Source organism: Micrasema longulum, unplaced genomic scaffold, assembly GCF_059751315.1.
Source record: "Micrasema longulum isolate JH-2025_06_02 unplaced genomic scaffold, ASM5975131v1 h1tg000678l, whole genome shotgun sequence".
Lineage (NCBI taxonomy): Eukaryota > Metazoa > Arthropoda > Insecta > Trichoptera > Brachycentridae > Micrasema > Micrasema longulum.
In genome coordinates this window covers 1,535,315-1,561,628 of record NW_028277874.1, presented here as the reverse complement: position 1 = coordinate 1,561,628, position 26,314 = coordinate 1,535,315, and the positions used below count along the sequence as shown (strand labels likewise).

Genomic DNA, 26,314 nt, shown 5'->3' with positions numbered 1-26,314 from the left:
GACTGGTATCTTTATTAAAAAGTTAAATGTAATTATACAGAACAGAGGTAAGGATACATAATTCAAAGTTATATGTAAGTAAATTAAATAAAGTTATTTTTATCTTAAGGATCATTATCAACAAATTTTCTTTGGGTTAACTAATGAATTGATATAATGCTATTTTAATGAGTTTAAGTATATTATTTTATTTTTGGTGTCCCATCCTTCGTGAGTGTGGTTTTGTGTTTCTGTTAAGTCAGTTTTATTTTGTTTTGAAAAATCTTGTTTTATTCTTTTGGAACACATGTATTTCGTTTCCATAGAGGTGTTTGCAATATCTGTATCAATTGCTAGGTTTTCGTAATCTTTTTTGTTTAGTTGTGTATTGGGGCAATATTTTAAACAATATCTTGTGAGAAAAAAATTATCTTCTGAATGACGTAATCTTTACCATTTTGTTTTACTGTTGACGCAAATTTTTAAATTTTGAAAAAAACACAAACAATGTTAACATTTAGTTTAATAATACTGAAGGCAAAATAATACTAATGAATTCAAATCATAATAAATAATGCCATCTACATATTTACTAATTAAAATTACACTTCAAAGTATATTAGGGATATGATAATTTTAAAATCTTTCAGATGATCGCAGTTGTAATAATATTATTGTGATGAAAATCCGATAGATGTCTCTACTCTAGTGCCAGCCAACTTGGATGATAAACATAAATATAATTATAACGTCAAGAACTGGTTTAATTGTAATCGAATATGTCACGTTATTAATAAATATTCATGTGTGTCAAATTATGTCATATAACTCGACATCCACTATTATTTTTAAGCAGAGATAGTCAAACAATGACCCGTGTGTCACATTGCTATATGCGTCTTATTAGTTTGCAGATATAGAAAATATTTGACACACATGGACGGCGCGGCGCGGCGTCGCGACCATCACGTCGCTGTCGGCGTCATTAGGACGATGCCCCGAATGCGCGGAAAAAGTGAAAAATATATATATATATATGTTTGGATAATTTATATAGCGCCATTTTTGTAAAAATCACCTCAAGGGCGCTGTACAATAAATAAATATCCCAGCATGTCTTGCAGCTACAGAGCGCGTAGACGGTTGAGATTATAGTTCCAAACATCAACATATGAAAAAATTAAAGAAATATGGATGTTCAAACATAATCAAAATGGTGAATGTTACACAGTGTGTAAAGTGGCCACTTAAACCAGCCAATGACAGGTCACAAGCCCTGTAAATGCCTAGACTTCCATATTCCCTTATTTAAGGTATTCTCCATCCCTGTTGTAATTTGTTAATGTTGTTTTTACATTAGAATATTTCATAGTCCCTGGACTGGTACCCGAAGCGTAAGACTGATCATCTTACCTTCATGTAACAAAAATGATCAAGGTACGCTACGATTGGTGTACCAATGCAGTACCCTATGAACCACGAATGATGATGATGCTGTTATCTCAGTTTCACTTTTCTGTAGCTGGTTTCTTTCTGCATAACTAGGCTCATATTTAGTTAGTGGATAGAGTCTTAAAATTAAGTCTTATTTCAGCTCTCCTAAACATTTTTGAAAACTACAAATGATCCCATCTGACTACTGAAATATTACGTTAAGAGAATGCTGTCTGCCGTTTCTTCATACAAACAGATTCCCATTTTTTCTCCCTGGATAATGACACTAGACCAGTGGTCGGCAAACCGCGGCTCGCGAGCCACGTGTGGCTCTTTAGCCACTAGAGTGCGGCTCACACAGCGCATATTTCTAGTACTCTTGCTACTTGGACTATTGAGGATATTTCCAATGCTGTCATTAAATGCATGAAAAAGCATCATATTGAAAAAGATTGAATTGTTCTAATTTCAACATATGAGGCTAAAAGTACGACTGAAGTGAGAAAGGTTTTTTTCTATTTTCCAGTCAATAATTAATCATGAGATACTTGTTTTCGATGTTATGGATTTGGTGATCAAGATTTTTAACACAATTGTCTCTAAAGCACTTTATTGCAAATTCAATGATTTTTTACCAGAAATAGTGAGTAAACACTGAGATCATCGCTGCATCATAAGGTTTGTTTAATACAAAAATATATTTGACGCTCAGAAGAAATTTTTAATTGTTGTACTACTGATCTTTGGCTCTTTTAAATTATATGTTTGCCGACCACTGCACTAGACCGATTATTTGTTTACTAACTATAGTTTTAAAAAAAGTAAATTGCACTTTGATAATCAAGCTTGTGTAGCTTCAAAACCGGTCGGTAGAAAAAAAAATAAGTAGTTAAAAACAAAGTTGTTACATTTTAATTTTAATTAAATACTCGATTGATTTATTCTCGTTTGCCCAGATTTTATCCATATAGTGATGTTCAAAAGTGTGTGTTAATCTGTACAGGAAAGCATTAATCAAATTAATTTTTTTAAATTGCTCGATTTTCTCATTAAATTCAAAATAATCATGCCAATATGACGCGTTAACTGCGGATAAAGTGAATTATTTTATAATGTTATGTTTTTAATGATCTTTTTAATAAAAACTGTAATTATAGAGTATTTGTCGGCCTCGTGGTGTAATGGTTAGCGCATTTGCCTACCATGCAAGGGGTCTCGAGTTCGATTCCTGACATTGTTGATACAAAATATTTATTAAAAAGGGTGATGTCTCACCAGAATATTTCATAGTCCCTGGACTGGTACCTGAAGCGTAAGACTGATCATCTTACCTTCATGTGACAAAAATGATCAAGATACGCTGCGATTGGTGTACCAATGCAGTGCCCCACGTACCAATAGGTGCGGAAAGGAAATGATGACGAGGAATTATAGAGTATTCATAATAATAAAACCGTAATCAAGACAAATTATAAACATAAAGTCGATGTAAAAAATCTCGAATCTACAAAATCGAAGAAATAACATTGACTCCAATATAATCAAAAACAACTTCAATGAGGAAGTATTTGTTAATAGACTATTAAACTAAGTCAAAAATTTTTTTTTTAGCTTTTTTATTTATCATATTATCAGCGCTATGATTTTTAAAATTTTTGTATTTTTGAAATAACTCCGCGTGTAACGTCAGAGGTTCATTTCCGCTTATTCTCACTCAGTTCTTCCCATTGGTCCAGAAGCGACAAGCAGACCGGAAATCTTCCATAGCTCTCAGGCCATAGGTTGATCTACATGAACCAATGACGTCATTTAAAGTAGTGCGTTTTTATCAAAATATTTTTAATTATTTTTCCTTACATTTCCAAGAAACTTTGCGGTACAATTTAATGCTCTAATTTTTACCCCGCGTAAGAAAACATTTTTTGTATCCAATTTCCCGTAGGGCTGAAGTTCCTCATTGCTCACAACTGCTTGAGGAAATTAAAATTCGTACCCCTAAACGTACGTACAACTAGGCTTCGACAATTGTTTTATGTTGGGATGTTTCAAGCACAAATAACAATGAAAACGTATATTTTACCAGAATCCGAAACTATTTTAACAACAACAATATTTTGAGTTTGTCCAAATTTTTGTAGACAAGGACTGGATTCAACTCCCTGGGGAGCTGTTTATATTAACATATTACAACATAGATGAAGAACATTTGAGAGAAGGTAATATAGAAGGCCAGGCATCTACAGGGCTTTGAGAATTGAAGGAATATAGATGTTCAAATATAGGCAGAATGGTGAATGTTACACAGTATGTAAAGTGGCCACTTAAACCAGCTATTGACAGGTCATAAGCCCTGTAGATGCCTGGCCTTCTATATTACCTTCTCTCAAATGTTCTTCATCTCTGTTGTAATATGTTATTTTAACAACGTTTTTTCAGAAATCGATATATCTGTCCCATATATACTGAAATACTGTAAGTCACATTTGGTTGATTGTTTAGGAAAGCGCGAGCGGTTTGAAGTTATAAAACTGTTTCAAATGTATCTCTCGAAGTAAAACCAATGTATTGCTGTTTTTTGGATTTACAGGCTTTTGATAAGAATATTTAGGATAAAAAAAAATATATGGACTATCAAATAACTATAGGACTTCAATGTTTTTTGCTCTAACCACCTGGCCCGCGCCCTCGGACTTTAGAATAAAAAGTCATGTAGAATATTTAATGATAAACAATGTATTTATAAAATTGTCTTTGGGCGAAAACATTGAATTACGTACCAATAATTAAAACATTAATTATTAATGAAAATAACAGGTAAATATAAATTTAATGACATTATAATATTAATCGTGATAAAACAGTAATTGAAAGTAAACAGTATGTGAAAAAAAGCGAAGTCAAATAATTAAAGTTACGGCAAAAGAAATGGCATAATGGTTAAGTCAGAGGTAGTTTATTATTACAAATCGTGGGATTTATTCGGTATCCACTTGAAATACCAGCAAACCGTTGAATTTTGTTGAAAGCATGAGTATTATTACTGCACTACTGTAGCTCAATCACAAATACCTATCAACGTGCTTAAAAACATGCAGAGCATTTGAGCGATCACAATAAACAATAATGAACATGCTTAAGTTATCGCAGTCATACGTCAACGCTTGTGTAATCTCTAAGTCAACGCTCGTGTCGGTTTGTTTTTTTTCCTCGTAAATAAATACAGTTCACTGGCGAAAAATCGGCGTTTACTATAAAAAATAATACAATGTAATACATGCAAAAAAGTGAAAATTCGATTACAATCACTATGGCGACTGCTTTTCTTGGCATTTGGCTTGCCAACCACTGGCTAAAAGCAATGAATAGCATGATAAATAATAAATAAATTAACTAAAATAGCAGTTTTGGAATTGTTTCCATATTTACCCCGGTGAAATTCAAATATGTGATTGCGCAGCAGGATTATACGCCGCGAAACGTAAATATTTTGACATTTAATATTAGGTGTTCACGGATGTTCCATTGTGATCGCAAATACAATAAACAACCATCCTGAGAAATTGTTATCACGTCGCTTATTAGAACGTCGATAGTTATTTGTGATTGAGCTACTGGTGTTTTAGAACAAGCTATGTCAGTAGTGGTATACCGGAGGACTTCAATGTTTTTAGCAATAATAGAATCAGAATATATGAGCCAAATTGAATTCATAACTCAATTTTTCCAAAAAATGTTACCAGCCTTTCAGCTTTAAAGTACAGATATATTTCTTCACTCTGAACAACTATAAAGAATATGCTAGAACCTTAATTCCAATTAATAGTTATTATTTAAGCTAACTGTACCTATTTTGTTTTGTTTTTTTCGTTAACTTTCATATGATATTTATTTTCTCTTGTTTCAAAAAAGAAAGGAGGAATGGCTGATCTGGGGTTACTCCGTACGGATCCGCAGGCGAAAAAAAATTTTAAGACCGAATAAAAAATATACTTTTTCTTTTCATATGTCTATTTAATTATTATTGTAATATTTTACTTTTTTACACGTGGAATGATACGGAGTGGCTTTTCACGGGAACGCTTTTTTACTTATTTTTGGAATTGTATTTAGTTATGCATAAAAAAAACTATAATTTTGGTTTGTTTGTAAATATTGTATTTTTGTTATAATGACTGTCTTTTTAATAAATAAAAAAACATTAATGTTTAGTTTACTAAATGGCTCGATCGATGTACAATCGCAAAGTGTTTCGTTTCATACAGGCTAGAGGGTAAAAATTCTTAAAGGTCTCGAAACCCACTTGTGTTGTGTTGTATTCCAAACGCTCTCGCGGGCGTATTGTCTGGTGTATTTACATAAAAAATACACGAGAAAAACGGTTTTCTCGCGCCGCGAGAGCGGTTCAGAATAGCACCCCTGGTATGATGAAAAATTTTGTTGAAATTTTTTTTTTATATGTATGGTTCTCTAGAAATAAAAATCTATGTAAAAGTAAATGTTTTTTTTTTAAAGGAAAGAGGAAAACCTAAGTTCTTATTATTTACTCAAATAAATCAAATTTTTAGACCATTTCCTTAAAGTCGTACATATTTTGTGCTGGAAAAATGGAAATCGAGTTGTGTTAGAGAGGAATTTGAACCTCGGACCTATGGCCTGTGAGTCCACAATACTACCACGGGACCACAACCCGGTTCCAACAATAAATAAATATTTTCATTTAATCAAATCAGGGCTCGATTATGAACGCTATCTTCATCTGTTTATATCGAGACGGTATACTTAACTTACTTATGTTCTACCTTCTTGTCATATCGACATCATATGATCTAAACAAGCCAATCGAATGACCGCAAACAATTAATCCGCGTTCCTTACGTCATTAACATTTCAAATAGTTCTCATGTTTATTTTAAATAGGCTTCTGTAATAAAAAGTGCCCACTTTAAAGCGATTATAAACTCCAATAAATCCCAATTCAAGCAAAAAATCCTCGCTTGAACATGAATTTTGCATGACTTTTGGAAATCGCCTAGACGGTACACTTAACGATCGTCTGTATGTATTTACCGATCTGTACCGATCGACTACAAAGCCGGCTCCTATAACGTCTCGATACATACACTTAGAAAGATAGTAAAACAGGTGGAAAAAATATAATAACCAAATTATTTTTTTAGAGTGGTAACTTTCTGACCCATATAATCTGTGTCTGACGCCTAGATACTTTTATTTGTTAATAGGAGAGAACCTAGCGACATTATTTCCACATCTAGGCGTTCGTTTTATTAAAGTGACAGTTATGTCGGAATTTAATTCGACTTCAAAACTTACTTATTTCTCTCTCAATAGGCTTTTAAGAAAAAAAGTGCCAACCTCAAAACGATTAAAAATTTTAATAAATCATAACTAAAGGAAAAATTGCTCGGTAGAGCAAAATTTTTGACACTTTTAATGTGTAGATGAACTGATGTATAAAATGATGTACTTACATCAAAACTTGATGGTGGGGGTGTCGGTACTATACCTTTGTAGTCGGTCGGGAGACTTTTATCTTCAACTATGACGTCATACTGAAGCTATGTCATTTTAGAGCGTAGATATATGTACCGTGACGTACGCTTCCCCTTGATTAATATCGATGTACCTACCCAAAACTTAAAGGCGGGGGGGTTGGTAGTATATCTTTATAATCGCTATAGGGAATTTATCTTTAACTATACCGTCAAGGTGAAGGTATGACGTCTTTATTTTCCCATCATAATAAGGCCCTGGTCAATTTTGTGTAAGTATTGCGAACAAACATCACAGGTTGTTTAACCCTTTACGTAATATTGACTAGAAATATCTGGTAGAATAACATTTCGTATGGGAAGTCAATAAGTAGAAAACAGACAACTGCTAAACTGCCGATATGTACAGAAAAATATGTTCATAATATTTGCAAAAGCCGTATTCAGGAATCGAATTGGCCTATTGATGGGTGAATTCAGACTTGCGTTCGTACGGCTTCTGAGTGCGTAAAACAGTGCATGAGATTTCGCTTTAGTATGGATATTGTGAACATACAAACTGATATATTTCAGTATATTTGGATTATAATATAAATTATTTATTTATTTAACTTTTTGTACATAATGATTATTTGTACATTGGCGGGCTTATTGCCAAATGGCAATTTCTTCCAACCAACCAATAAAATAAAAGTTTTATTTTTATAATTCAAGTTACAGAACATATTCAATAGAAAAAAAAGATTAAAAATTTAAAGATATATAAAAATAGAAATAAACGTATTTGTTTATAAATTACCTTAAATCGAAACTATTACTCAATGGGAAAAAGGAAAAAAGAGGAAAGAGGAGAGAGGAAAAAGGAAAGGAGGAGAGATTAAGGAAGAGAAAGGAGATGTTTCTTCAGACGTGATTTAAACAGAGATAATGTAGTAACATCTTTGATGGTGGATGGGAGATGATTCCACAGTCGAGCCGCATGGACACTATATGAGTTAGAGAAGAAAGAGGAATTGTGTATGGGTATTAAGAGAGTGCCTTGAGAATGAGAACGAAGAGGTAAACCATGAACTGATAAGCGTTGAAATTTTTCACACAGGTATATAGGAGCGTTAGGACTATGAAGTACATTGAACAGAAGTGAGAGGGAGTGATAGTCTCTCCGCTGTCTAATTTTGAGCCATTTCAGTTGCCTACGATAATCAGAAATGTGGTCATATTTCCTAAGACCAAAAATGTACCTTATGCATGTATTCTGAAGTCGTTCAAGTTTATCGAGTTGCTCACAGCTTAAATCAGTCATGGAAACATCAGCGTAATCTAGAATGGGTAGTAGTAATGCTTGTACAAGAGTGCATTTAGTACTAATGGGTAAGAATTTTTGCAACCTTCTAAGTGAGTGTAGACTGAAAAATATTTTGCGGCTTAATTCATTAGTATGAGCTCGCCAGCAGAGATGTTCATCCATTAGTACTCCTAGATTTTTTACGGATTTCCTGTACTGAATATTGGTACCATTGACAATAAGAGGATTAAGTGAAGGTATGTCTAGCTTACTAAGCAATCTTTGACTACCTGCAAACATAATTTGTGTTTTAGACGGGTTTATTAGTAAACCATACTCTTTTGTCCATGTTGACACGCAATTTAGTGTTTTAGACATCGATTCTATTGCTTTGCTGGTGTTTTAAATTATGATTCTAGTAATCAGCCTATAGAAATGTTTCTCAAGTAAAATATGATGAGGGGAATCGAGGGTGTAGTTTTTAGATGTATTTAGAAGTTGTAATTAAATGGTCTGTATAAGTCCATAAATAAATTCTAACCAGTTATTTGTCCAAATTTTTGACCCATATAAAACGGGTATAGCGACCAATAATAACCGAAGTACCTATATAATATAATATATTTATATATACCATCAACACATTATTATATTTAATATCTACTAAATTAATATTCAAGGGTCCACTTGTACCGGATGTGAACTTATTGACCCATACAAAATGGACGTACCAGCCCTAATTTGGGAGTAACCAATTACCTTTTGTTAATTTAAAGTGGCTTTGTTCAAATCTTATAGCTTCGGTGATCAACCTTAAGAGGATGCGCGGTCTGACTTTTCTTCATATAAATATATTCCCGTATTTTCTCTCTGAATTATGGAACTTTAATTGAAATTAAATTTATCCATAAATTAGCCACTAATGTAATTGTAGACGAAGAACTATAACTAGTAAAAAATTGTAGTCAACATGGACATAATACGAGAATATCAGACAAATACCATATACAACTTTCTAAAACAAGACAAGGACAATCAAGACTAATGAACCAGGGACTGAAATTATATAATAAACTACCAGACAAAACTAAACAAAAGACTCAGACAAACTTTTCAAAAGACGTAAAAAATATTATCTTGAACAACAGAGTATAAATTAAAAATGTATATATTATTTTATGTAATATGAATGTAATAATCCGTAAGGGTTTATAAATAAATTTTCAAATAAAAAAAAAAAAAAAAAAAACTAGAGTCACGACTTTTTTACACACTATTTATATTCTTCATTGGTGAGTCTCTATCGTTTTTATTTTGATGAATTGTATCTTATAAATGCTAAGACCATAAAGGCGCCTAGTTTTATTTTATATTTTGGTAATTCCTTTATAGTCAATAAGTTAAAATTCCTATAGCGTACATTAAAAAAACTGTTAGCGTACATTAAAAAAACCAAAAACCGCTAAAAATAAACAAATTCACTCATTAAATTTATGGCTTTTATTTCATTGTATATTTTATTTAACACCTATTTTAATGAACTCGTAAGGTCAAACAATAAAAACGCCTGATTTTGGGCGTTTTAAAGTGACATTTAAACTATTTAAATGAGTTTCGGCTTTGGCCAAAACTAAAACAGAAGCCGAAATAGGGTTCCGGTTTCGGCTGAAAATCTTGTTTCGGTCGGTCACAAATATTAACTGCTCTCCTCTATTTGTACTCGCTTCACTTCTTCTTTTTCCTCTCCAATTTTCAAAAAAAATATTTGTAATGCGGTATTCGTTAATGATTAGTATTATATTTTTATTTGTTTTATTTCTTTCTGAAAGCATTTCTACATCTCTCTTAAGATACCTGTTTTTTTTTAATGCAGTTTTAATACTCCAATACACATTTTAGAGTAGTTATAAAACGGTTAGTGGTTTGGCCGGATACCGGATACCGGATATTCGGCAAGCCCGTAAGCCATTTTCTAATACAACAAAAAAGCAAGCCCCTAAGCCATTTTCTTATACAACGAAAAATCTTTTCGGTATTCGAATTTCTCTCCAACTCGAAAATAAAAATTTTAATGTCCACAAAATAAAAAGGGTTAAAAATATTTTTACGATATTTTTAATGATCACTTATCCACCAATGAGCTGCATACTAATATGGTTTATAAGTTTATTAATAAATTAATTATGAAGGTTTTGGGTAGTTTCAACGTCTGCGCATTATTTTTTTTACGCAAATAAATATGTAATTAAAAAATCATTTTTGTGAAACATTTTTTATTTGAGGCAATTTTTTTTTCTAGGGTGTATACTGAACACTGACAAACGGTTTTATGAAAAATAATTAATTTTTCAAATAATGAGGGTTATTTCCTTTTGTCAAACACGGTCGATATCAATCAATCAATTAACTGGTGTTGATTTCATGAAATTTTCGCTGTTAAATGAATATTAGGTATCCGCCGGATATTGACTTACTATCCGGTATCCGGCCAGATACTAAAATTAGGCCGGATACCGGGTAGTCACCGGATATGAGTTTCAACTCTAGATAAGAGGATATGTAAACAATTTTGATGAAAAGGTATTTAAACATTGTTTTTCTGTCACTTTCTCGCAAAAAGCTCCCCGATACTGTGCGAAAAAGACAACTGCGCATTGGACTCATTATGCCTGACTAAAATCGACGCATTAGGGAAGAAAGGGGCTTACGGGGCTTACGACCGTTATTACAAGGATTGGCTGGTTTAAGTGGGCACTTCACCATTCTGCCTCTGTTTGAACATCCATATTTCTTTATTTCTTATATCTGATGATTTTTGTAAAGTTAAAGAGCTGAACTGTTAATTGATAATGCGAGTGAGATTCATCTGACTGAATTATTTCACCCACTAGAGGATGCCTGTAAATATTTTTCGATTTTTATACTTCTTTTTAGACCTGTTTGTTTAATCAACAACGTAAAATAAAAACAATATCAACGGATTTATTATTTTGTATTCATAAATATTTTTAATATTATTAATTAGTAGCAGGCAAACACACAAATCAGTAGGTATACCATGAGACCAACTAATCTCCACTTGATTTTCATTTAGATGTTTACATTAGAAACGCCGCTTAAAAAAAAAAGTAACGCCTTTAACATTAAAAAAGGTTTCAGTTCTTTGACGTCACAAAAATCAAGAAGAATTGTAGAAATATGGAAGTTTAAACATGTTTAATGTTACACAGTGTGCAAAGTGACCATTCAAACCAGCAAATGACAGGTCACAAACCCTGTAAATGTCTTGACTCCCATATTCCCTTCTCTAAAAATGTTTTCCATCTCTGTCAAAATGTGTTTACCTTAATGACTTCCTAGATCCAGCCTACAAAAAGTTATTAAACAAATTCAAATCACTGCACGTTCAATAATACTTGAATAAACTATAGCTTAAATTTCCGTTCATGCTGATTGACGCCAAATAACGTCTTAAGTAAACAGCACAAAACTGTTTATAAAAAGCAGAAAAAATATTACGAATCAAATAGTATTATCAATTATATTTCCTGTTGAATACTTGTAAGATCAGCGTACACCAGAACATATAACAACACAATTTTTAATCACATCGTTCCTCGTTTTTCCTGGATCCTCGTTTTTCCTGCATCTTCTCTTTTTCTTGGATTCACATTTCCTAGATCCTCATTTTTCCTGGAACCTTTTTTTTTCCTGAACATTTTTTCTCCTACATCTTATTTTTCCTAAGATCCTCTTTTTTCCTTCTGGATGTTCTTATTTCCTACATTATTTTTTTCCTGGATCATCTGTATTCCTGAATCCTTTTTCATTACTGAATTAAAAAATCCTGCCACCTTTTTTTCTTTTAAGCAAACCAAAAGGCTTATGGAAGCCCTAACAGATTGGTATTTAGAGTATATTTATAATATTTTATAACACTTAATCTAAACAATCTTAAAATCAATTTAAATTTACAAAACGTAAAATTATGGCATAATCTAGGCGGACATGGCAAGTGTGTCATCGCGAGTCAGGAGTGACAACACCGCTCGCTTCTTAAATGCTTGCTTTTGCTGTAGGAATACATCGATAGTACCGTTTAATGAGATTTTGTTCACTGTTCTGAGGATCCTTGGCAGAAGCGAAAAGAATCCGATGTTGGTTTTATAATTTACCACAGCAAAGACAGCATTGGCACGCAAGTTACGGTGATGTACATTAAGGTTTATCTGAGCAAGGATATCATGGGCATCTATACAGTTAGATGTTAATTTGGGCAAGAATATCAAACCAGCCAAAATCCTTCTGAATTCTAAACTCAAGATATGAAAGTACTCTAGACGATCATAATAGTTAATTATGAAAGTATTTGGTCCAATTCTAAATATGAACGATTTTAAAATTTATTTTGCACTGATTCAATCTGCGTTATATGAGTATGTATTATTAAAATCGGGTTGTGGTTCTGTGGCTAGTGTCTCGGACTAACAGACCAAAGGTCCGTGGTTCAAATCCCACTCTACCCCAACTCGATTCCCATTTTCTAATAGTGAGTTATTTACAACTCGTTGAAAATGGCCCTCAAAATTAAATATTTGGGTAAATTATAAGAACGCAAATATTTCTTTCTTTTAAAAAAAAATAATAATTAGGAGACCATATTATAGAATTAAATTCAAGCAAGCTACGAACAAATGATTTATACAATGTAATAAGGAAATATCGTATACTACGAACACCGATAAAAATATATGAAATGGATTTAGAAAAATTAATTGTACTTGCAAAATCAATATGGATATTGTGGAGATATGTTTTCATACATAAATGTAAAAAAGAAATTCAATAAAAATAAGTTCGCAGAAAAACGCGACGTGTTTGGCCTTGGTTGTTGTGACGTTAAGATTTGTGGTATTGTTCTACACAATTTTTTATGGCAGGAACAAATAAACATGAATCGTGACGTATTAGGGGCGTGGAATGGAACCACCGTTTTTGCGAGAATTCAAAACTACTAATAATTAGCAAAAACTTTTTTTTGACTGGACAGTATTTCAAAGACCTTAATTACTTTAAAAATGTAAAAAAAAGTTATATTTATTTTTATTTATTGGGGATATCAACAGTAATACATGTAACAAAAATATAACAAATAAAATATACAGAGAATAAAACCAATGACAGAAATATATTAAATACACATACAATACATACTAGTGAGTTTGTGTGAGTGTAAGTGAGTGAGAGGGTGGGTGAGTGGGTGTTATATTGGAATGAGGGTGGACATGTGTGTAAATATTGCACAAGTGTCAAGTGTCGAAAATATAAATATATATAAAATATTAAGAAAATAAAATAAAATAAGATAAAATAAGACTTTATTATTGAAACTAAGTATAAGACAAAAAAGTATGTTTTAAGACGCGCATTTTAAATGTTACTTTTTTACAATCAAATGGATCAATAAGGGGAAAGTTCAAATTATTTTCACGAGCAAAAGGGATAAGTGGAGAGTTCTGGGCATAGTTCGTACGAACTGCTGGCACATGAAATAGAGAGCTCGACGTGTGACGGGTGCGGTAGCCGGGGACATTTAATGATAACTCCGACAAAAGAGCCGGACTATCAAGGCGTCCACTAAGTATGTCATGAAGCACCCCCATGTCTAATAGTAGACGGCGATCTTCTAAAGTAAGCAAGTGGTGCTTTTTCCCTGTTGCAATTTTTGGGCTTTTGAATGGATTAATTTGCAAAATAAATGCACAGATTTTGGACGCTTTCTTGGAAATGTGAGAAATGTGATAGCTAAATTAAGTTTGCTATCAAAAAGTATCCCAAGATCTCGGATTGTCTCGACGTTCATTAAAATTGCGTTGTCGATTCAATAATTGAAAACGATTTTATTTATTTTGCTTGAACATTTAATAGACATACATTTATTCCTTTTTGGTCCTTTTTTTCCTCTTCCAAACTTCATACCTGATTTTGCACTTCCTATGCATTCCTACCTCATGATCAAATGTTAATTAAGTAAAATGCGTAAATATTTATACTAGGTATTAAATAATACATTATGTTATATGTTTCAGACTGTTTTGATGTGTCTAAGCACTATCAGTTCACTAATAATTAAACGATTTTTAAGTTTGTATGTACGAACCCTAACCATCTCATACCACTTGTTAATAAATATTGTTTGAAGCAATAAACCTGCCTGAAAATTGTAATATTCATTTAAAATTGTTTTAAAAATATGTTTGATTACAGGTTACCGACGAAAGTAGTTCAAGTTCGTACGAATATTTTTTTTTTCTGGCTTTTCGTACAGAAAATTAAATGGGTACTTTCACAAGTCGAAAATAACTGTAGAAATATATATTTAGAGCGGGCTTTAACGATTCGAATGATATAAGATATAACTATTAATGCATACAAAACAAGTTTTCATATATAATTTTCGAGTTTAAAAATGAGCCCATACAAAACGGCTCGCAGATGGCAACGTCATTTTGACGTCACGCGTTATGACCGCCGACTGCTCTTTTAAAAAACATTGCGTACAAGTTTGGCACCAAAACGTCAACCGCGCCATTTGTCCCGAGGGGCGCGAAACGTCTCGTTTTCGGGTTATTCAAAATATACCTGTTTCAAATCTTTACAAAAAAATTATCCGAAAAATACATTATTACCGTTATTATCGTATTTTTTTTATTTAAAAATAAAAAAATGAGAAAAGACCCTACTTCCCAATGTAATAGAGGCACATAATAAGGCACACTATGAATAACATAAGTTATATATAAATATCTATATTACTCGGTACTACTTACTCAATAATTATGTAAAGTTATCGAACATTCTAGTAAATATTGTCAAGAATTGCATAAAATGCACTGCAACCTTTCATATCCAAACCATTCAAAGCGGCAAAGAATGTAAGTAGAACATATTGATTTTTAATTCACACATCGAGAAAATAGAAAGGCATTTTGTCTGTAGCGTACTTCAGTCAGATGAAGATGAACGTTCGGAAATAAATGCACAATGCGTTCTATTTTCAGATATTATTATACACGGCAGAGGTGCGGAACACATTCGCCTTTTCACGTCACAAAAATACAAATAAAAACACAAACACAATGACAAATTACAATACTCCCCTATAACGCATGTCTCTCGCTGTGAAGTTGAAATTCATATTATACATAGATGCGCACATAATCGGCAGAGCGATCAATAGATACGTCATGATTTGATGGCGTCCGAACTGCCCAATTTCTAACAACACCGTGTCCAACTTCACTTCTGTCCGCTTCCCGCCCATTTTGAAAACAAATGAACGCCGATTCGGTAAATGTCAGTTTTCATACAACTTTGGCGCCACGGAGAGAAAAGCGCGTCCTCGCGGCACAGAACGCAACTAAAACTAATGGAAATTACTAGACTTGCAAAACGCTTCCATTTTAAACCGCATGCTGCCGGCGCGGAACTAAATGTATTTATTTATACACTGACATGTGCGTTCAACTCGATAAGAAATAATAGCTAAGAACGCTCTACCGATAACCGCAAATTTATCGCCCTTGTATTTTCTGTCAAAGTCATTCATTAATATGGAAAACCAATGAAATTATTATTATAAAATCCGCACTTAAGACCAATGAATCATAACCAGTATTTATTTTTAACCTTTAATATCTTTATTTTATGGGCATTATGAATCATGACATGTGTTAAACACAGATTATTTTTGGTCAAATAAAAAGAAACTTCAATTTACACTCCGGTGAAAATTGAGGAGGGAGTTACGATGATTTTTTAAATATTTGTTCATGGTTGGCTAATTTTGTTTCTAAACAAAATTATTCAGCAGGCTTATTCTGTCACAATTTCATTCTAACGCAATCAAAACCATATTTTAATCTCGTTCCTTATCATACGATACAAAAGAATTTACGAAATGAATTAGTTAATGCATTAGGCCAGGCCACATATATACACCAAAAAATCTTTCAAAACGGTTTCAAAGCTGTAAAAATAAAAAAAATTGAAAAGGGAAATTGACTGAAAATAATTTACTATTGACCATTGTCCATGTGTAAACATCAATTTGCAGGACAAAAAGATGTCTCAAGACATCGCCACCGAGATAGACGGGCAGGCTATCTCCGTGGAACAATTATTTTTTATTTTAATTTAATTTTATTTAACTTTTTGTACATAATGTTATTTGTACATTGGCGGGCTTATTGCCAAATGGCAATTTCTTCCAACCAACCAATAAAATAAAAGTTTTATTTTTATAATTCAAGTTACGGAACATATTCGATAGAAAAAAAAAGATCAAAAAGTTAAAAAATATAAAAATAGAAATAAACGTATTTGTTTATAAATTACCTTAAAGCAAAACTATTACTCAATGGGAAAATTATTTCCCACACTACTGCGCGAGTCCGCATTGTCCTGAGATTTGCTCGATGTGAACGTGTCGCTCCCGCAATTTTTTTCTGCCGAAAATGGAGGCAGAAAAAATCTTTAACAATTCCAATACATATTGGTATAAATAATTTATTTTTTTCGTGAAATCTTTCGCAATAAACGCCGCGCCGTCGTATATTCATTTTCGCAGCGCTCACGTGTGAACTGCGGCCGAATTTTCGTGATGTCCCAGCGTTCTGTCTTGCGCGGTGGAGGCTTTTCACGAAGCTGGGACTTGACAATATTGTCATATCTATTGTATCGTCTGCATGTAAACGGGCCTTAAGACCAGTCACCTTATATTATTGTAAAATATGTTCAATATGCGATGTATTTGCTGTTTCAATTCGGTACCCATATAATTATAATATATCAAAAGGCGCGTAAAATCATGTTTGCATACATCGTACTGCGTCCATAAGTCTAATATCCCGTCTGTGCGCATGTGTGGAGTAGCTGCGTAATGTTACCAGACCGCGAACAATATACTATCATAACACAAATTTAAGATAATTTAGTGTAATGTTATGTTGTGTTTTACCACAAAAAGTATTTTACGAACTGGACTATAAAAAAATACATGCACCTTTTACTAGGCAAGCGTTGAAAAAACATTTCAATATTATTTAGCAATTAAGTAAATTAATACCGTTTAATATTATAATAAGGTTTATTAAGAGGACATCGCCCGGGCGTGGGAAAATAAATTTTGTCAAAATGGTTTCTGACTACTAACGAATACAATAACAATTTTTAAAACAAATACAGTTTCACGTTGCACCGAGGGTCGCATAGATATTTACCTGGCAAATGAATTATTTCTAACTCAGTATGCAATTGGATTACCCTAATCATTTAAATACTTATACCTTCGAAATTTAAATTTTAGGCTCGTTCTTTATCAAGTTTTCACATTTAATTACAAAAAAATGTATGCATTTTTTAAAATAAAATCATACACAGATTCAGTTAAATATTGATTATGTTTCAATTTTCCTATTATAACATCGTATTTCTATTTAAGCACTTAGAGATTTTTAAGTAACAGCCCATTTTTCATTTTAATGCATAATTAAAATGGAATTTGGCAATCGTATTTACATGATTTATTTAATGATATACGTACTTTGGTATATTAATGAGAATAACGATCACCAATTCCAAGAAAACACCACAAAAATATAACACAAATAACCGGGTTGAAAAATCGACTACCCTGGCATCAAAGTCATTCAAATATTTTTTTCATACATTTTCGAGAAATTTCACGACACAATTAAATTCGCTGATTTTTTATATCTAAATTCCCATAGCACTGAACTTCCCCATCATTGTCAAATCAGAAAAATGGTAAAGTGTTGTTTTTAATTCATTGAGATAAAATACGAAATGTTTGGTTTGTTATACTTCTGGTTCAAAGGTCGAATATTATGCGACATAATTTTTTACTATTTTAATTAACTTGCGAAAACATTAAAAATACTCGTACTTAAATCTAAAAATAGGTTAATTAATGTTTTTTTCAAACCGATTTTCAACGATAGTTACAGTAAATCAATATTTTAATGTATTTTATATTATGTTAATTATTATGATGTAATTAATAAAGGATGATGAAGGATGAAAGCCGAGTGAACGCGGTCGAAATGCGATCTCTTAGATTAGACAAATGCGTGGGAAATCAATGTATGACAGGGTTACGAATGATGAAATCAGGCGAGAGTGTAAATCTGAGTCAGGTATAATTGATAAGATGAAGAAAGCGTCTCTGAGATGGTTTAGTCATGTAGAACGAATGGATGATGAAAGAATGGTAAAATACGTATTTATAACGGAAATGATCGGTAACGTGAGACGAAGACGACCAAGGAAGATGTGGCATGATCAGATAAACAAAAATCATAAGTCTGGTCATATAAAAAGCAGGCAGAACCGAAGGGCATGTATGACAAAATGTATGAATGTGGAAGAAGTTAAAAATGTATGCCAGGATAGACATGTGTGGCCGTCCATTCTCTCTGCCTACCCCTACGGGGAAATGGCGTGATGGTAGTAGTAGTAGTAGTAATTAATGATAATTATCCAGTCTTATTTCACCTACAAGCTAAGAGCTTGCCTCATTTTTGAAGAGAAATAGCATTAAAAAATACAATTTTATACTACAGTCCTTAAAATGTAGCTTGATTAAAATGACAGTTGTCAGCAAAAGTGACAACATAACTTTGTAGTGACGTCTAAGGAGTGATTTATATTGACACACGAAAAATCATTTGTATCTGGCATGTTATTTTTTTTCAAAATATAATGCTTGACATATAAATCAACATAATTATATAAAATTAGCTTTAATACTAAAAAAAAAACTAAAATAAACATAACTATTGACGACGTTCTTACAAGGTTACGTCATTTTGCAAACATGTTTGAGATGGGACAAATTGATCAATGTAAATTGATCGAATAAAAAATAATTAATTTGTTAGTGAGAAATATATTTTATGTCTTATTTTTTAGTAAATAATCGTCTTAAACACACTATAATAGGCTTGTTTTTGCCTTTTTGTATCAGTTTTCGGAAACGGAGTTTCATGTTTGCACAAAAAACTGATAAAATCGATTTGATCGGTACATGATCAGTGATCAGTTATTTCCATCACTAGCGACATTAGTTTGGCAGTTATCATTTTAATCAAGCTATATTTTAAGGACTATAAGTGTGTGCATTAAATATTAAAATTGAAACAGTTATCAGTTTCTTATACCTATTATCATTTTTTTGTTATTTTATTAATAGCGTAATTAAACTATTTAAAAATGCAATGTTGCTTATGATATTACAACAGAGATGAAAAACATTTAAGAGAAGGTAATATAGAAGTCGAGGCATCTACAGGGCTTATAACCTGTCATTGGCTGGTTCTGGTCTGCAAAAATTTGGACGAACCCAAAATATTGTTGCTAAATTCATCTGGTCCATGAAGAAGTATAGAAATTGAAAAAAAAAATTTTTCAGGTGTTGCCTAGTATGTAGGTGAAATAATTCAATTATTTGAATCTCACCCGCATAAATAAAGGTTTCAGCTCTTTAACTTCACTAAAATCAACAGATGAAAGAATTGAAGGAATGTAGATGTTCAAATATGGGCAGAATGGTGAATGTTACACAGTGTGTAAAGTGAGCACTTAAACCAGCCAATGACAGGGCATTAGCCCTGTAGATGCCTAGACTTCTATATTACCTTCTCTAAAATGCTCTTTATCTCTGTTGTAATATGTTAATGTTAACAGCTCTCCAGGGAGTTGAATCCAGTCCTTGTCTGCAAAAATTTGGACAAACTCAAAATATTGTTATTTATACTACATTGCCTAGAAGTATAAACAAAAAACAATATTTATTTTATTTTAAAGTCTTTATTCAGAAAAAAACACTTTTTTAACTCTTGTGATGTCACACTAGTTTACAATAACTAGTCTGCATGGACAAGTCTACATAGTCTAGATACAAGACTTGATATGTTTCTTTATTTTTTTTAAATTATGAAATTTTTATTTTTTGTAATCTTCAAATGGACATTTTCATTTATGCAGGATTTTAATTATATAAATATTTATCCTTGCTATGCGAAGAATGAATTTGACGCCAATACAGGAATAAATCTGTATAAGAAAGAGCACGAAGATAGAAATCAAAACAAGGAAGACAGAGACGCTGTTCTGTGGCCGGTGTTTGTGTGACAGATTCAGTCGGTTATTGACAATGACGCACGCATGTAAGATGACCGACGTATTTCTGTTTTTCAATTATTTTGCTATACAGGGCTAAATTATGTGTTTATTTTTATAAATTATAGAAAATAAATTATTAAACAGTATGTCTCCGTGTTTTTTTACTCGAATTTCTGAAGTTTAGAATATTCGGTTTTTTGCTTGCGGTAACACAATGTTCCATCACCGCGCGCAAAGGAATTATTTACCACAAATCTTTTGAGAGTTAACATAAAAAATACACGTAAGTACCTATAAACCGTTTTTTAAGCAATTTGTCATCGCTTAAAAAACATAAAAAAGCATGCATGCGTAGCAAAAAAAATATTTTTAAATTTGTAAATTTTGATTCCACCAAAAATTGACATTCCATTGGCCACGCCCCTAATACGTCACGATTTATGTTTATTTGTTCCTGACCATTAAAATTAGGATAGAAAGTTTTCACGAATCATGACGTCACAACTGTTAAGGCCCATCGCTTCATGCTCTCCGAGATCGACAGCTGCTCATACGACGATGAAACTCCTCAAGATGTCCCTCACCTGTTAATGCATTGCCCCTTTTTCAGCTTTCAAAGACAACAGCTGGAGGCGCGATGCAGAAGCTTGAGTAAAGATCTATGCGACATCCCATCGGTGATTGGCAATAAAGAACTCACACGGGAGGAAGTATTATACATGGTCAATTAAGTGCAGGCAATTGGTAAAATAAACCAAAGTAGGGAACAAAATGCCGATCACTCCTCTAGTGGGACGAATGGCCTGTTGACTACTGCCAACAGGCCGGCGTCTCCTGAAGAGTTTGAAGTGGTTTCCTCTCCACATGATCAAATGCTGAGAAGTTCCTGATTTGCCCACATTAGTACACCCTCCTGATCCCAACAGTTTAGATAAATTTAAAGAAATTTAATTGCAGAAAAATCCACTTTTGAAATAGAAACCTTGTATATTATAAGCTATTGGGGCAAAAACTAAATTGATCAATATTTCGTTTATTAAATAATACATTTTGTAAAGAACGCATTTAAAACGCTAACAACTTCGTTGCGAAGATTTGGCGGGTTAAAATAATGCTTTACAAAGAACGCTTTATTGGTTAATTTTGTATTTGTATTCCGACTAGCAATTTCAGATGTTATTGTTCTGCTTTGCAACATGTTTATTTCTTCAAGTGTCGTACATCGTGAATTATTGTTTTATGCCCTTTTAAATGTTGTCTACCGAAGTAGAGATATTTATTTTACTGTGTATACTTTGTACCCTTGTATTTTTTCATATAATATTTCAAAGAACCGGACATTTGTCCTATACTTAAGTGTTAAGATCCTAGTTTAGTTTATTGTTTTTTGTCTTAGGATGTCACATATAATTTAATTTATTGAGGAAGAGAAATCTTGCAATTGTTTGAAAAGGTCTCAGATATATTTTGTTGGCACTAAAATATCAGTATTGCAATCGAAATAGGTTTTGGAAAGCTTGTGAGAGAGGAACAAGCTTTAGTCTTCTTCTTGGAGTCTGCAAGTGCGCTTGTAGAGTTGCTGGCGGAAAGTCAGACCGTAGCAGACGAGGAGTGTACGCATCCTCGAGTGTTACGTGTATTAGGTAAATGTGTTTACCTGCGTAATCATTGAAAGAAACTGCTGTTATCTTTTAGAACAGTTACAATAATTATTATTTCTGTGACATTGATAAGTGAGCCTCTAGAGACGATGGTCCTAAGTGACAGGCGAGGCTTGTACGCATCCTCGAGTGTTACGAGTTACGAGTGTGAGGGTGTGATTGACCCTGTGGTTTTATTTGAGCCGATTTGTGTGTTTAATGACTATGAGCCGGCTTAACTTTTTCAGACTATTTTCTATTGTGATTTGTGTGACATTGCGGAATTAGATAACAAATAGTATTTTGAAGAATCTGTGTCTTTTTCCTCATTCGCATGTCACTCGAGATTGGCGAGACCGTCGAAGCGAGAACCCTGCACCAGCTGGCGTGAACAATAGTAAATAATAAAACAACTCCCATAAAAATAAAAAAAACCTATCAATGCCAAAGATGTGGTGTTTTTCTAGAGACGTATTAAAAAAAAATATTATAGATGAAAACATTTCTTCACAATATAGGTTTTGAAAATACAATTAGTTGTTCTTAACCCATTTCATATATTTTTATCGATATTCTTAGTATGTGATATTTCCCTATCACAAAGAAAAAAAAATACAATAGACTAATTGAACCTCCGTGGTTCCATTTTTAAAGTAGCTAAGTACAAAATTAAGAAGTATATTGCGTAACTACTAATATTTCCGGTACAGTCGGAAAAAACACATTACGTAATTTATTCCTTAAATATTTGATTATGGTATTCGTAGCAAGGAACCTGTTTACACAGATCATCAAATTTGAAAGACATTTCAACAAAATTGAGAGACAAAAAACGTATTTTAGAAATGAATATGGAAATCTTATTTTGCTGCTCTTTACTTCACAAAAATCTACACGTGGAAGAATAAAGAAATATTAACGATTGTGAATAAAGTATGTAAAATTGATATCATACTGCCGTCAATGGCAAAAAGGCAGTTTTTTTAAAATCACAAAATTAGTTAAATCGTCGTCTATCTTTTAAAGAGGCGTATCTCGAATTTGTTAATTTTTGAGAAGACTTTTTAAGAATTTGTTTGGATAATTTTCGCCCTTAAAAATAATAAACAAGTAATTTTACTGTGTTTTGCTGGGATTTTAAAAATATTTTAAGACAGTATCATGCCCATTTATTTCATAAATATAACTTAAAAAAAAAATATATATTCATCCCTCAATTTCGACAAAAAACGAGATACGCTTTTTGAAAGATGAACGACGAAATATGTGGTAATGTTCCACTGTTTAGGTTGTTCACAAACACGTTCGTAACCTTAGAGTATATACATCTGTCGTAACTATTGGACAAATAATTAGTTATATTTCTACATTATCTCTGGGACTAATATCGATATTGTCATGAAATTTGACACAGATGTCAGTAACAGTACTACCAACTTAATAAAACAGATTTACCCTCAAAGGAATAATGCGCAACCGAGAGAGGAGCCTAAACGTAGGAAAACCATTCTATGACTTTTGGGTATTAAGTTAGCTACAGTTCGCAGCAAAACAATAAGCCGTACTCAGGTCGAGAATTGCCAAATGGATATTAATTTGCATGTAATTACTTTTAAATATGTACCTGTGTATTTATCATTGCAGGTTTATTCCAATCTATTTTTCTATAATTTATTCATTTTATACACAACATATTTATGTTATATTTATTAATACATAAATTCCAACTCCATTGAACCAAAGTCCCGTGTTAAGTTTGTTTGTTTGTCTTTCACATATCCGAAATGGCGAGTCGTAGCGGCCTGAAATTTGGACACGTCATTTTAGACGCAATTATAAAGTTAACGTCGCTATTTTCGATTAAAATTTCAATCGACCTCTACTCGATAAAAACTCAAACTTTACATGGATGCCTAGTGCAGCCCTGACATATTGCCCATAATCAATTGTCATTATCAACAGCAAACATACTTTAATTCACAAATTTATCCCCTAAATTGAGAAAAAAAGAGTATCTGAAGTAAATATGTTGATATAAGGAAAGTTTTTTAGCAACATAATACACGTGTCGGGACAGTAAATGCCAAAAATTAATGTTAATCATGGGAAAATATTCGTAATTCATTACCTGTGAAAACTGACTTCTTTAACACCTTTGACGCTCCTACTTCTGCAACCAAACATACTGCAATTCACCATAGTCGATTTTTTTTATAACGTAAATATCCAAACAAAGCCAAACACAGCTACAAAAGCATCCGATCGAACCGTTATGTTTATGTCGTCAAATAAAAAAAATGACCACCAATTGGTTTCTAGCCAACAAACCAGCATTGCTTGCGTTCTATGAAACATAGTGGTAGGGCTTCTCTCTAGGTTACGCATTATTACTCTGAGGATTTGCCAGAATCGAATTAAATTTATATTTTGACCTTATTTTTTTCTCACAGTAGTTTAAACCTTCATGCTACTGTTTTTATTGGCTTAGGCCGTATTTATAATAAATAAATAAATATGAACACAGAAAAGAAAGAAAAAATATAAATTTTTCGAAATTAGAAAAAAATATTAAATAAAGAGCGCACATACGATAATAATGTATCTTCCTAACTATCCACAAATATATTATTTTTATTCAAAACACAATGTATACTTTCATGTCTAGAGAATTTGCCTAATCAATTACTATCTAAGAAATTGGATTTAGCTACTTTTACGATTGTACATGTTTTACGCGAAATTTATTATGATTGAAGTAATAAAAACCGTTCATTTATTCCTGATAACAATTTTAATATTACAAATTATTTTATGCTTGCCAACACATTATCAATGCATATATATATTCAATAAAACTGACGATGTAAATCAGATTGGGTATTGGGGCGAAAAATGTATCAAGCCACGTAATTTATTTTACAAATTGTTTCAGACCTGAATTTATTCCTACGGTTGTAAAACTATTTCTTATTTTGTATGTATTCTGTATGCGACTTCAAGTTGCATTGCAAATAACCGATTAATTTTTTTTATGTGAATTATGTAGTTTACCGAATTCAGTAAAAACATAACAAGACTAGTACTTATAGAAAATAAACAAAAATAAATATTTCCCTTCTATATTCCGAGGTATATTATGCTTACAGAATCTTCCAAATATACCTCACATGTATTACAATTTTTCTTAACACAGAAATTACCAATAATATTAACACTTTAAACACGCGGCCGAATACAATTTCAATTTATTTATTTTATAAACGTTTATGTACAAACGAAAATATTTATACTAAAATTTAAATATACAAAAATAAAAATACCCAGCAATTATAGAGAAAGAATGCTATCCTCTCTGAACTTTTTTTCACTAATATGAAAGATGTCAATATCCGAAGAGATACGGTTGAGTAAAGACATTGCTCTTCCTACTGGCATCACCATCGGCAGGTTGGTTCTGCAAGCAGGAAGATAAAACAGCTTAAGCTGTCTACGTCTAAGGTAGTCATTGGGAACATAAAGAAAAATACTCTCCGTTACACCTATGTTGATCGTAATACCACGGATCAATCGGAAAAAATACATAAGCAAGTATGCATTTCTTCTTTTCTCCAAACTATTGTAGCCGAGCATTCCCAGTATGAAGTCAGACGGGTACAACCACGGATAATATCCGCACTCCCTTAAGATACCTCAGGAATTTCTTCTGAACCATCTCCAGCATAAGAGAGTACCTCAATTCGTGGGTTGCCCAGATCAGAGAATAGATATACACGTAGAATTCACCCTGTGCCCGGCCCATTTTTGTGAAATTTCATGCTTTGTGAAGGGTTTCTTAAACGTGTCATAATTATTAAAATACTAGATTAAATCAATTCTTACTTCTCATATTTATTTAAAACAATTTGAAGGGTAATTTTTGCAATATAGTTTTGCCAACATTGCCCTTTGTGGAGAGCCACATTGCAATGTTCGCACATATACCTACAGCGTCTCACTCCTTTTTTTGTGCTTTGTATCCCGGAGCCGTGTAAACACGTGATTATAATAACCACGCGTTGTGTCCCGGTCCCGTGTTTTTACGTAGTTTACCAGCAGCAAAAAAGTACTAATATAGTCACTAGATGTCAATAAAATGCACTTTTTTGAACAGCTGGTAAATCACGTGAAAACACGGGACCGGGACACAACGCGTGGTTGTAAAATCACGTGTTTACACGGCTCCGGGATACAAAGTGTTAATATTACAAGAATAACATTTTACT

At 32.6% G+C, this 26,314-nt stretch overlaps 1 protein-coding gene across 4 annotated transcripts in view; it reads right to left on the bottom strand.

Moving 5' to 3' along the window:
- The window catches only part of LOC148279715 (organic cation transporter protein-like), a 126,482-nt gene that overhangs the window by 73,901 nt on the left and 26,267 nt on the right, over positions 1-26,314 (bottom strand). The window contains exon 1 of one of the 4 annotated variants that reach the window (XM_088229489.1): positions 15,371-15,628. The exons of 2 other annotated variants lie outside the window; for them this stretch is intronic. In XM_088229489.1, the coding sequence (XP_088085615.1) occupies positions 15,371-15,532 (162 nt within the window). In that variant the 5' untranslated portion in view covers positions 15,533-15,628. Of the gene's footprint in view, positions 1-15,038; positions 15,150-15,370; positions 15,629-26,314 lie in introns of those variants that run through there. One more of the 4 variants, XM_088229492.1, reaches the window with a different exon arrangement.